This window comes from Carettochelys insculpta, chromosome 8 (genome assembly GCF_033958435.1).
Source record: "Carettochelys insculpta isolate YL-2023 chromosome 8, ASM3395843v1, whole genome shotgun sequence".
Classification (NCBI taxonomy): Eukaryota; Metazoa; Chordata; order Testudines; family Carettochelyidae; genus Carettochelys; species Carettochelys insculpta.
In genome coordinates, this window is record NC_134144.1 from 53211880 (window position 1) to 53226398 (window position 14519).

Consider the following 14519-nt stretch of genomic DNA (forward strand, 5'->3'; position numbering starts at 1 on the left):
CTTTCGAAAGAGCCCCATCTACACTGCTTTTTTCTTTCGAAATAAGCTCTTTCGAAAAGTATCAGAGAGGTAGCCAAGTTGGTCTGTATCTTCAAAAACAAGAAGTCCTGTGGCACCATATAGACTAACAGATATTTTGGAGCATAAGCTTTCATGGCCAAAGATCTGACAAAGGGGGTCTTTGCCTATGAAAGCTTATGCTCCAAAATACCTGTTAGTCTATCAGATGACACAAGACTTCTTGTTGCAATATGCAAAGGAGGTGCCAGACATGTAAATCAGTGCCTCATTTGCATTTTAATTTCCTTCATTTGCATGCCTCTTTCTAAAGAGGAATGCAAGTGTAGACACAGCTCACATGGGCAGCCGTTGTCGACAGCAGTCACTGTCGACAGGGAAAGCTCAACAGACCCTCTGTCGACAGATTGCTGCCACACACGTATGCGTGCGTGCGCGCGCGCACACACACACACACACACACCCCCCCCCCACCTTGCTCTGTTCACAGAGAACTGCCAGATTGCACTGCCCTCTGGTGACAGAACGTGGAATGGCAGCTCTGCAAATGGCTGCCCTGCAGCTGGAAGCCCTATTTGTCAACAGAACCATCTACACAGGGACTCTGTCAATAAAATAGAGCAGTGTTATCCCTGTTTGGGAATAGGGATAATACTGCCAGCAGAATGTCTAACTTCTGTTGACAAACTCTCAACAGAGCACTTTAGCTGTGTAGATGCTCTGGAATTTTGTAGACAGAGTAACTTTCCTGTGTAGACACAGTCCTGGCATTGCCTTCTTGTTATGATCCATAACTGAAGGTTTGTGAAGAAGCTCAGATGGGCAGATATCTGGTGGAGCAAGGACACATATTCCTTTCCATCCATTTCTGGCACTCTCAATTTGACCAGAGGAAAGCTGAGTGAAGGCTGAATGGGAGCTAATAAGTTGTGACAACCCTTGCTTCATTTTCTCAAGAAAGTTTGAAAAACATCTAAAGCCAGCATGGGAGAAGGAGTATTGGCTGAATCCTCTGAGTGGCCATCAATGGAAAAAAACTGGCGACTCTAAGATGGGCCCAATTTAATAGACACCTTGCTGATGGGTACCTAAGAAGTTATTTACAATCATAATGATAAATTCCAAGGCAAAAAAATTTTGAACTTTGAGGCTCAAGGTCTTGAAATCTGTGTATGTTCTTTTAATGTATCATTGTTTCTTAATATGTAAAATAATAGTAAGACCCCTCTCCTCAGAACATTGAACCTGAGTAGCTTTTTGCACATGGGACTATTCATGAGTGTAAAATTACTCATGAATATGTATTTTCAGGAATGGTAAGAACTTATCAAAATAAAAGAGCAAGACAAAGTCCTCTGTGTTCCATCTATTCCACGTCCCTCGCCCAATTTCCCCAGTAGTTGTAGTACATGCTTAATTTAGGTCATGAAAGATCATTTTCACCTCAGAGGTCTGCCACTGAGCCTCTCAAGTCAGCAACTTTTGGAATTTCTGCGATCCACCAACTCTAGTCTTAGAGCAGCTTCTTTATTCCTGTCTATTACATCAGTGAATGGGGAAACATCCCACTTGCATAACCAATGCTGTGGGAATTGTGCTCTTACCCTGTCCCATATGTCAGAGACACACTGACTGTTGACATGTGTAATGTAGGCACAGGGCATAAGTGCACAGAAAATCAGCCTTGCTTCAATTTTGCACTGGCTCAGAGAATTGCTCTGGTGAGCATGGCCAGACTGTCAGCTTAAGGAAGGGTGGTTTTATTTCAAAACATCCTGGTTTGAGATATATGAAAAAATGTATAGAACCAGTTATTAATAAAACATATATTATGCCCACAGGACTGAGAGCTCCTTCCTTATTGTTTAGATAGCTCATTTATTGTTGATGTCTCTCTTTAAGCCCTTGAAATCCTTTTACATTTTTAATAAGATTATTTTTTTCAAACTAGCACCCGAAAACATGTAAGCAATACAGCCTAAATACCCTATAGAAGTACATCATCAGAGGGAAAACATTCTCCAGTGTCTTCAGCTATCTGTGCTTCAAAGAGAATTGATGTTGTGAGACTGACTGTACAGTGTTTGAGTTCCAGGGAAGGTGTTTCTCAGTGTTCTTATGTTTAAAGCATCTACATTATTTGCATTCTACAGACAGCACATTATTAAGCATTTAGTGAAACTCAGTTCATTCTCCAGTGGCTGAAAGCCAAGGAAACCACACTACCATACATGATTGTATCAGGTTGTTGCAATTGGCAGTCTCTTATCAGGTGGGATAATGATCACCTCTAACCTTTAAACAGAACTGAGGGCCCTGGGAAGAAAGTGCACTATTATCTGTAGTCCCACACTTGGCTTACGGTTTAAAAATAAATAGGGATCTCAACTGAAAAACAACACAGTTCATAAGATATACTATTCAGTTTTTTGTCTTCAATTTATTAAAAGGATACCATATATATATAGATAGGTAGGTAGGTAGGTAGGTAGATAGATAAACAACAAGAAGTCCTGTGGCATCTTGTCGACTAACAGAAATTTTGGAGCATAAGCTTTTGTGGGCAAAGACCCACTTTGTCAGATGTATGAGTTGGGGGCGGGGCTTCCAGAAGTGGGTTTAAAGAGGGAGTCTCAGTCAAGGGGTGGCCCAGAGTTGACAAGGTCTGTTCAGTCATGGAGGATGTGGCTCTTTATCAGCAGTTAATGTGGAGTTGTGAACATCAACAGAGGAGAAATCAGGTCATTTCATTCATGAACGACATGGCCTACCTCTTTCTCCTATCTTGGTGTTCACAACTCCACATTAACTGCTGATAATGGGCCACGTCCTCTGTGACTGAATGGAACTTCTCAACTCTGGCCCTCCCCTTGACTGAGATTCCCTCTTTAAATTCTCCTCTGAAACCCCAGACTAACTCGGCTACCCTTCTGATACATACATATGTACATTTTAAAATCTTGTGGTATTCATATTCTGTTTGTTTTTTCATCCTTTCACAAGGAAAGGAGTGCACATCCTTTCACAAGGAAAGGAGTACAAATGGGCTACTTTAGTTTTACTCTGTGTCAGTTTAGCTTTAGATCCTGGCTGTAAGTTCTCCTGTTACCCTAAGCAATATTAGCATAAAAGTGTCACCATATATGGTCATAGTGAGGAAGAATATTTCAGTTACTGTACTAGAATTTAAGAATCTTGGGTTCAATTCCCTGCCAAGCTATTGGTTTCCTGAATAAGTCTGGGCTAATTACTAAGACTATGTCTACATTAGATCAATCTGTTGACAGAAGTTTCTGTCAGAAGGTATCTTCCAACAAAACTGCTGTTGACAGATCGCAGCCAGCCAGCCAAGGGGATTGAAAGAGCGATTCGCTCTGTCAGCAGAGAGTGGCTGCACTGCCTGGACACTTTCTTGACAAAACGACCATCCAGAAGTACTGCAGACAGTGCTGCCTGGTGTCCCAGAAGACCTGTCTATCGACAGAGGGCCCCCACCGGAATGTCCAGACCGGCTTTCTGTTGACAGAATCTGTCTACAAATGTGTTCTGCTTCATGCTGGGAGGGGCAGAAAGCTGAAGCATAACTTCAGAGAAAGGACAGGGGAAGCAGAAGAGATGTTTTGTTCTCTTTTTGGGATCCCAAAAAAAGAGAAGGAAGAATTATAATGTATCATATAAGCTGTTATGTTTTATATTAACAATTTCCACTCAGGATAAAGGCCTAGGGGCCACTGTGGGGCAGCTCAATGCACAACAGCAGGCAAAAGCCAGACAGATTTTTTGGTATATTAATAAAAGGCAAGGGTATAATACTGAAAATATTACAGTGACATTATATATATGGATGGAATGTGCTCATCTCATGTACTTTTGAGTTTTGTTCACTCTGTTTCACAAAGGATACAGTAGAAATGGAGCAGGTCAAAAGCAGTGAAAATGATTAGCATCCTGGAAAATCTTCCATATGCGAGTAGATTAAATAGATTAGGACTATTTAGTTTAGAAAAGAGAAGATGTTATGAAGGTATATGAAATAATGAATTGTTTAGAGAGGTTCAGTCAGACACTCCTAGTTACACTTACTCATAAATCATGAACAAGAAGAAGGACACACAGTGAAAATAAAAGCCAAAATATTAAAACGACAATTATACAAGTAATATACTTTCTTATATGGTGCATATTTAACCTTAGGAATACCCCAGATAACACTGCGATAAAAACATATAATGATTAAAAATGTATTTCAGGCTTTTATGGATACTAATAGTTACAGAAGGACTAAAATGTGTATAGGATGAAAGCCCCTGGCTGCCTGGGTTAGGAATACACAACCCCTATAGACAGGTTTTTCATAATTATGGGATTTCTTGCATCTGAACTAGTAGACTAGTGGTCTGATTTAGATGGCAAATCATATTTTCAGGAGCAACAAGCACAAGGCCAAAAACTGCAGTATCAGATGTTCTGGTACCTACTGAACATACTCAAAAGTAGTGTAAAATTACTATAAAGACCATAAGAATATAGGACTGGAAAGGCAGATCATTGAGGCCAGACCCTCTACTACTCCAGGCAACCCTAGCATAGAATAGAGTAAAAAGCCAGATATTTCTGCGCCTCATGTATAACTATAGTCCTGAAGCATCTTGCCATAAACAACATGCATAGAGTCACAGCAGCATGAGAAGATCTCTGAAGAGGCTCATTGGATTTTTACCACTCAGACTTACCTAAAAAGGGAAGAAGCAAACATTGTTAGATTCTTGCTAGACATTAACAGTTATTTATTAGGGAAGTTCTTGGCAAATTAATTTGTGATCCAATACTGCATATTTGAAGGAATTTAAAGGGTACACTGGGTTGAAAATTCTGACACACATACTGTCACTCTCTTCCCCCACCCCCATCATGCAGGTTGCAAAATCTTTTAGAGTTATAATTACCTAGCTCCTTTAAATTGGAAATCACCTTAAGAAGAGTGTGGACGAGAAGTTGAAGGAAATGTGATGCTGTAAAATGCATGAAAGCTTTACCACTGCCTTCAGTGGGAACTGAGTTAGGCCTGTTCTGGATGTTTTTGAAAAATAAAAATACATTGTATTCCTATAGCAGGATCCCCAACTTGATTGGCCTCGAGAAACTACTAACATATAAACATTAAATATTGATGCTATAGTTTTCCTTAAAGGTTATTCAAGAGTATTTTAAGTGCTGTTGAAAAGTGTATGTGTAGATGTTAAATGGCATGCCTGCTGAGCTGGCACTTTGCAAGAGTATTAGTGACCACACAGGGTGTAAGACAGTGGAAATCCAGGCTTTTCAGCCCACTGGCAGCTTCTTGGAGATAGGTGGGCAGGAAGCTTTGCAGTATGGGGGAGTCGTATGCACAGTTATCTGTTCTGAGGTGAAAGCAGACCAGCCTGTCTTTTGATTTTGCCTATCTGACACAGCTTCTTTTATTGTAAGTGCTGCCATCTGTCTGCTGCCTGACCCAGGGGTGAGAGGGTCAGTGGCACTATCTGGAGCTCAGCCCTGATAGGCATCTTCCCTCCCTGCCATAGCCTGGTGATTGCAGCTGTTCCGAGCTCCTCCCTTCCCAGGCAACACTCAGGCCAGTGGTAGAGTGAGGGGCTAGGGTGGAGGGGGAGGCTGTGGCCTTCTCAGTGAGCTGTGTGGCCAGCCCTGACCTTCCTGCAGGGTTGGGAAGCTATGCAGCCAGCCCTAGTGTAGTTGGGGAGCCACACGGCCAGCCTCAGCCTTACTTTGGCCTCTCCTCCCCAGCCCCTCTCTCCTCATCCTCACTCCCACCAGCCCCTCGCCTCACCTCCACCACCTGGGTGTCAGACAGAGGTCTTTTTGCGATGACATCATTCTGTTGCCTGAGAGGAAATTTATATGTATATATATATATATATATATATATATATATATGTATATATATACACACACATACACACACACACACACACACACACAGAGAAAGAGGGAGAGAGAATTCTAGTTTTATAGGCTGATAGGCTGATTTCAGGTGTTTATAACCTGGCCAGACTTTAACCATTGGGGCTAGAATTTTCCAGGCCGGGTTTCTGCATCATGGTCAAGTTTAGTAAAAGTGGTGCAACTATTTCTCTGAATGAGGCTAGGAGAAATATGTTGTTTTATTCATGTGAAAAAATATTGTATGTTTTCACCAAAAAGTTTTAGCATGTATCAAGCTCTGGAGAAGGGACTTGAAATGTTCCCTCGGGATGCCTTTTGCCATTCTGCAAAGAAAAAGTCACCAAATTTGGCTAAGTTATAAGTACCTGAAAAATCTCAGTGTGCACATGCTCTGTAGACACTTTCTAGAATATGGTGGCTCCAACCTGTGGCTGCAGAGTTGAACAGCTACATTTTTATGGTTGTTGTTGGGGGTAGCTCAGTGTTGTTAGGGTACTGTGGTTCCAGTTGCAGGAACTGAGAGCAGGGACGTTGTCTGTCCCATGCAGTCAGTGCTGCCCCTGCCTGCCCAGGGAGAAATAGAGCAAAGGAACAAGGAACAAACTGTTGGGATACACTACAGAGTGGTGAGGAGTGGGACCTGTGGAAGTACCCAGGGGATCCAGTTATGACAAGGGACTGCACAGGATGCAGCTGTTCTCAGGATGCAATAGGAATGTGTGGCAAATGACCCAGGGTTAATTGATTAACTTAACCCTCTGAGTGCCTTAGAATGGCCAGGATCCCTCTTGTGGAGGAGTCTTTGGCTTTGCTGAAGCATGCCATGCCCACACTGACTGACTGTCTTGTGTTACCTGTTCTGCAGTTAGTATAATGGAAACTATAGCGACAAAAGACAAACTGTATATACAAAAGGGAAAAAAGACAGTCATGAGCTTCATTCACAGAAACTTGGTTTCTCTGATCTGCCTGTAACCCATGGAAGCTACAGTACAAAGACTGTTGCATTTGGCTGTCTTGCTATCCCAACGTGCTCTGTACAGAAAAAAGTCCTGCTGATCCTGGAGAAATATTAAGGCCCCTGTTCTTTCCTTTCCTTTCCTCACTTTTTTGAGGCTGTTGTTGTCACTGATTATACTCCCCTGCTGGTTCTTTTGACTTTTTTTTAACCTGGGGCTGAGCTCCTTCTGGAAGAAGGTGTTTCATTCTTTTGGGCCAGCTGCTGAGAAAGCTCTATGGATGTGTTTGACTCTTGAGGCCTGTTTGGGGAAAGGTGTAGTCTGAACGAGCATGGTTGTCTTTCATACAAAGCATACTACTCAGGGTGTAAAAGATCAGAATCAAAATCTTGAACTTGACCTGACAGCGTGGGGGGACAGAAAACAGTTATGTGCTTCTAGTAATCAGCATCATTCAGGGACGAGGCTGCTGCAATGTGGACTGGTTGAAGTTCTCAAGCATTGGAAAATCATCACCAGTTCGCAACTTCTTTGCACCTTGTGTAGTCACTTAATCATAGTAAAGGTTAGTGAAAAGTGGGTCTCAAATGCTTCTAAAGCAGAGGGATTTTGTATCCACTTACATAGTGTAAAGTAACAGCCCAAGGAACCAGGCAGTAGAGAGATAGGCCCAGAGTTGTTGTTGTCCAGCCTGGAGGACATGAAGACCTGGATCATTGTGGCCAGATCATATGATGACAGCACTTGCTCCTGGCCTCCTGGCCAACCCATGAAGAAGATGGTGTTTTGGAAGCTGTAGCCATGTCTATCCAGGAGCCCGGTTAGGAACACGAAGCTGTGAACTTACTTGACCAGTTGAGACCAACCTTCCCTAGTAGAGGGTGAAGCCAGCGCTGGTGTCATGACATCCAAATCGCCTTTCTTTCCACTCTTATCTCTACCTTGCTGGTTTCAGAGACTTCAGCTTTTCATCTTGAGGAGCTGCTCTCAAGTAGGCCTAGGAGTATGGAACTGACTGTGGTTGACATTTGAGTCAATAGTTTCCCCCAATGGATTCATGTGGCTGTTAAATGAGGTGGAGGGGGAAATGGACACTTGTGAAATGTCACATATGAGTGCACTAATTGCAAAGGCATTCTTGCTTCTTGCCACGTTCCACAGTAAACCTAACAGAACGGGAAAGATATTAAAGGATGGGGCCCCATATAAGTAGTTATACAGCTAGAGCAGCAGGCATTACGGTGCTGCCTTTAGAGTACAGCATTTAGGTCAGGAATCACTACACTGAAGCTTGTGCTGACTTCCAATCCATGCAGTTAAGGAGAACCTCTATGCTCCAGGGGAAGCTTTTGCCTGTATTTTTAAGAATAACTTCTTCTGACTCTTACAGGCTTCAAGTAACATATGAACATTTCACTGCTGACAATACTGGCTATTATTGCAGTGACTGTAAACACCCATGGGGCTGCAATGTGCATTGTCTTTATTAATGAATACACTGAGGTTCTGACCATCTTTCTTCCATTCCTATAAACAGTACCTGGTATGTTGCTATTGCAGTCTTGAGAATAGAATGCTGGAAAATGTTACTGTTTATGTACTCACTATTAGACATAAAAATAAAAGATGTAGAGAACTGATCCTTTCTTGAAAATAAGGTGAATTGAGGGGCTTCAGAAGTGTGTACTTTGTTTTAAGATGATTACATTACATATTAACTTCTCAGGTGTTCCTTTAATTTTCATCATTGGCTCCTATGCTTGCCATTTTAGCTTAAACATACCTCAGATTTTCCTGCAGCTGGATTCTGCCAAGCTTACCAGTTGATCATGTAGTCTCTGTTTATTTAATGATGCAGTACCATCATTATACATTTATTCTTATAAATGATCACTCTAAGGAGCAACCTCTTCTGCTTAACAGCCTGGTATTTTATAAAATGCTGTTAACAAAGCCAGTGTAATTCCTGACCTGTTAGGGGTAATACTTGAGATGTATCTCTCATGAGAAGCAGATCTATGAATTAATCCTGTGTTTTGGGGTCTTTAATTGCCTTAAATATTTTCTTCTAGATCTATGCTTCACACATTTTGCTTACATGGGTTAGTTTCCATTTTATGAAAAATCGATAACCAGACAGACTCTTTACCACACTGGATTAGTTTTATTTAGTCTCTTTGAACTTGATTAAAAAGCTGTCAAACATAAGGGTACATTTTATCAGCAGAATACTTTTACAAAACAGGGTGGAAGATGTTTATAGGTGGAAACATACATTTCAAAATAAAACAATATTTTATATATTCTAAACAGTTACCCTTTTGTTTATCCATGACAACTGAAACTAGCCATCAAATGCATAAATTGATTCAAGTCTAGCCAAGTAATCCTAAGGGCACATAAAAAGGCTTTTTTAAAAGTTCTTTCTAGATGAATTTAATGTAGTTCACCAATAAAGCATCCTCAGGAGCATAATAAAAATTCTACATAACATGACATAGCTAGGGAAAGAGGGAAGATGTACAATGTGATGAAGAATCAAAACGGATGTTACATTAAAAATGAGCAGTCATGCAATTGCTAAATTTCATGTCCCATATTTAACGACAAAATATCTAGGCTTTAATTTTGTGTCTGATTTTTTGGATAGGATGCTTATAATACCGCAGTAAGTGAGGGTTGCTCACTTTCTTCTCTCTCTTTCAGCATATTCATTGGACTCTGTTTTGAACAGTCACATTTGCTAGGGGAAAAATTACTATTCAACATGTCTCCATAACTTTCACTGTACATCAAAGCAAAAAGGTATGTTATATTTACACAAAAAATTGGTTGTGAAAAATTGAAACAGACATGTTTCATCAAATTGCTTTTAATATATTTTTAAAACCATCAACTGTCACTACTGTTTATCTTATTGTGCTGTGAAATATGTGTGAAACAGCACTTCCTATGTTTTTTGACTATATTCTATAAACCCAGTTTGAAAGCAATGGGATGAAAAATAAGCCCTGGAATTGTAGCAGAATGAAACTCTCAAAGGGTTAATGTAGAATACATATAGACAAATGTTGACAATTCTTTATTCCAATGTTTGAAAATTAAACACAAAATCATCATTAAGTTTTCACAAAATGAGGCATCTGTCACTTGAAGGAAAAAGAAATATTTCAGAAATATGTTTACAGAAATGTAAAAATATTAGACATCAAGACAGATGTGAACATTTTCAATAACAGGCCTTGTCTGTCAGTCTTCCTCAGAGCTGAAGATCTTATTGTACTCACTTAACATAAGTTCAACTATCTGGTTTTGGTACAGCATGTGTACTGCCATGTTCCCTGTCTCCTTTTCAGGTCTAAGGAGCGTTGGTCCAAATACAATTCCTAAGCTTTGTGGTGACATAAGATTCACGGATTCCTTGGCTGCTATCCTGTTGACAAAATAAAAGAATTGCTTAAAATCGAGGGATGTCAAAGGAGACATTATTGCATTTGATGCAGAAAAACACATTTTATTGATTTTCCTATCAATCGCATTTATTTGGTTAAATTATCAAAAAAGACAGAAAAGTTGGAAGGGAACAGGAGTTAATAATTTCTGGCAACATGACAAATGATGAAAGCAAATTTATCTGTAAACAGCAAGACCTGTATTGGGTTAAGATCTGAGTCCTGAATTTCAGTACTGAGAAAGCAGAGCACAATTACACATTGACTTTATGTGCACAAATGCCTCTACTTCTTGTTGGTATACGCTCATGGCTGGGTGGACATACTCCCATTATTTGCATATAGATCCTGGAGATGAATATAAGGCCTTGAGGGTTGGGAGACAATCGGATTTCTTGAGGGCTCTAGAAGAAGCTACCTACTTGTGTTAGCACAATCTCCTGTACTGGTGCAGAGTGGGCGTGCATGGAAAAATGAAATGAAAAATCACATACAACTTTGCCACTTTTGCCATGCTCAACACAGTTACCTAAGGGGTACAGGAATGAAAGATACTTTGAGACAATGTTAAAATGTGTAACCGTATGTGTGATATGTCTCTCCTGATGCAAGTTTTCCTAAAAGAAAATAAGACCCTCCATCTTAAATTAAAAGCTTGCAGAGACAATGCTCAGAATTACACTATAAGACATATTGTTTTTTTCGTGTAATTTATGACTCTGTTAGCTACAATATTAGTATTAAATGTTGATATTCTGTATTGAGACACTTTTTACATTATTCCAGCGAAGACCTTAAGGAAGTAAAAGTCTAATTTAAAATGAATACTGGTTTTAGGGGTAAAATTTAGGTCAAGAAATATGAAAACTTGACCCACTAGTCTAGATTCTCACATGACATAAATCAGCATAGTTCCACATCAATTAATGGAGCTACATTGGTTTATTCTACTTGAAGACTTAGTCTGTGATGGTCAACAATATTGTCTAGCTGGAGAGTGGAATAGTCTTTAAAAGATCTGCTTAAGAACTGTAACTTATACTACGGAACAGCTCCAAAGCCCAGGGACATTAGTGAAAAGACTCCGAGGCTATGTCTTGATTGTGGGCTTCTGTCAGGAGCCTGGAGGTCTCCTGACAGAAGTCTGCTGCTCCAGGAGGCTTCTGCAGACAGCCTGGTAATCCTTTTCCACAAGGAAGAAGGGATGTGCTGGCAGAGGGGGTTTTCCTGACATTTGGCCCCATGTAGATGGTGCAAATGTCAGGAAAGGCTCTCCTGACAAAGTGATTGGCAGGAGGTATGCAAATGCTTTGCGCAATTTGCGTATCTTTTGCTGATGGATCTCTTCAATTTAGACATAGCCCAAATGACTTCAGTGGGCTTTAGAACAGTCCTTATGAAAGCACACTCCAACATGACTAACATTTTTACTTGGAGAATCCCAGTGAACAGAAATCTGTTTTCTTTAAAAATACGTAAAGTGTACAAGAGTAGAAAGAGTATAATATATGCATTTTTATAGAATAAATTATAGTCAGTTCCTACCCATGAATGCAGACTAAAGGTACTTTCAAAACTTGACCACACACTGATCTGTTTTTCACTTATGAACACTTTACAATAGAGCAGTTTTAACACTTTTTTGTCATTCTGAAAGGCAAGTGGCCTAAGATCCAAAGGAACCTTTTGTGGAAAAGTACTGCCTAGACTTTATTTCATTCTCTCTCTTTTCTTCTGCATCTGATATCTCTTTTAAAAATCCTAACAAAAGTGTAAAAAGCAGATTTTTTTTCTGTTTCTTAGTATTTTTTGCAGAAGCTACAGCAATCTACACTAACAGTGGCAAAATCTACATGAGACATCATCTGTTCTAGCCCTTGGAGGAAGATTTCTCTCCTGTTAGTGGATGGGTCATGCAGCGAGGACTATCTTGTAGTGGAATCCTGCCAATCTTGTAGTTTACCACATTCCCTAAACACAAACGCTCATTTAGGGTTTTTGCAAGTATAAATAGGAAGCATTAGTGTAGTTCAGTCTCATGTTTGTAGCTGTGGCATCCATTACACAAAGCACTCTCCATATGGCACTAATCAGAACATCTTATTAGTTTCTTAAAATATTACATCTCTATTATAAATGAAAAAAGAATAAATTATTTTTCCAATATGGCAATATTAACATAGAATTGTTCATCCCAGGGAGGGGTTCAGAATCTGTCAGACATTAGGGGGAAAAAACCCTACCTGTTAATATCTTTAGTGCTAGTTGAGTACGTGTGAGCATCTGATCACTACCATATATTTTATCCTACTTATTTATTTTTACAAATATTTTTCCTAATGCCATTCAGCAGTTATCAGGTGATTAATAAGGCCCTACTCCTATAAGGATCTATTTGTTCATGTGCCTATCTTTAAGCACATGAATAGTTCCAGTGAATTCATCTGGACTGCTAATATGGTAAAAATTGTGTACATAAATACTCTTTGTAAGATCAATCAATACAACATTATATTGGCAAAGATACAAGGATCCATTTCACCCAGAAAAAATTCTGTACAGCTGTCTTGCATGTTCTGAGAGGTATGTATGCAAGCACATACTGTGATTTTCAAGGGAGGTCATATGCCTACTATTAAAACCTGAAGTCATCCCCAAAATATGTGAGGCTAAACATTAATGGTCACATGAAGGAATAAGCTACAATACTGGCTTCTAACCTAGTAAATTTCTAAGCCAATTAGTGTTTCTTATGTACCAACACTGTGTTTTCTGATGTAAGGCATGGAGATCCAGATTGTTAGCCGCAGTGAGGGTACATTGCACCACTCTGGCATGCTCCCATCCTTGGGGAGCAAAGGGTTGTGGTAGGATGTGAGATGAATCAAGAGCATAGTTCTAGGCAGGGATAAAGACATGCAGAGTCTCTAAAGCAGGGACAAGAATGTATTTTGACAGGTTAGTGATCGCCAGGATAGGGATTTAAGCATGGAAAAACTCATTCAATATCAAGAGGAAGGAAGATGATTTTGGCTGGATTAAGAGTCTGGGAGCTAGTGTCGGGGATTTTTATCTCTAGGACATAATTGCCCCCGTGTGTCAGGGGAAACAAGCCTCTGGCTGAGGTAAAATCTATACAGGGACACGGACAAACTAAAAGCTTATAGGCTGCCACTTTGTGGCCCCACCTACAGCCATTTTGGGGCAGTTAGCTCCCCCGGTAACTTGAATCCATGAAGCTAGGATTCAAACAGAGCCCTCTGATTGGTCAAAGGGAGCGGGCTTCTGCCAGCTTCCAGAACCTTCGGCCGAGAGAGAGGACCTGATTGAAAACCATAACAAACATAATGAATATGGAAATTACCTTATGAATAATCATGTAAACTCCCTATAAATCCAGGGCTCTCAGCCCATTTGGAGTCATTCTGCCCCACCTTCCTGGACTGGACACTCGCCCTGGGAAGACTGCAAGCAAGACCCCTGCAGCATTGTGACCAGAGCTGCGGGGTAGAATCACTGTGACAGCAGCCCTCTAGGTGGCTCTGTCAGAGCTAAATCACTGCGGCAACTGCCCTCTGGGAGGCTCTGCCTCAGAGCTGGGAAATCACTGTGGCTCTGCCTGAGAGCTGAAGAGGGCTCTGCCTCAGAGCTGTGAAACCGCAGTGGCAACCGCTCTCTGAGTGGATCTGCCCCAGGGCTGAGAGAAATCACTGTGACGCCTACCCTTTTGAGGGGGCGCTGCTACTGAGCTGAGCGAATCACTTCAGTATCTGTCTTTGGGCAGTACTGCTAAAAGAGCCAATCACTGCTGCCCAGCCTCCTCTGATGGAAGCTAGGAGCTGCGAAGCAGCGCCACCGTACCAGCGCCCCTACGAACCCCAGCACCGCGCTTGCGTCGAGGAGCAGCAAGTGGGCCCTCCGGCGTACTCACTGGGTGGCGAACTGGCCCATGGCTCCGGCCACGGGTACTGCGTACACGGTGGGGAAACCGAGGGCCCACCAACGTCATCCAATCATCGCTGCTCCTCCTGCCACACCATCGCACACAAGCTGCACGCGTGCTGGGGTCAACTGACTATTCTACCGGACTGGACATCTTACCTACTGTGACCCGTATAACGGACTGGACATCGCATTCGCTGGACAC

At 41.2% G+C, this 14519-nt stretch overlaps 1 protein-coding gene across 1 annotated transcript in view; it reads right to left on the reverse strand.

Moving 5' to 3' along the window:
• Nucleotides 1–10169: 10169 nt before the first annotated feature.
• Nucleotides 10170–14519, reverse strand: part of ARHGAP15 (Rho GTPase activating protein 15) — a 500572-nt gene continuing 496222 nt past the window's right edge. The window contains exon 14 of the mRNA XM_075001536.1: nt 10170–10353. Coding sequence (XP_074857637.1) covers nt 10170–10353 — 184 coding nt within the window. The remainder of the gene's footprint in view (nt 10354–14519) is intronic.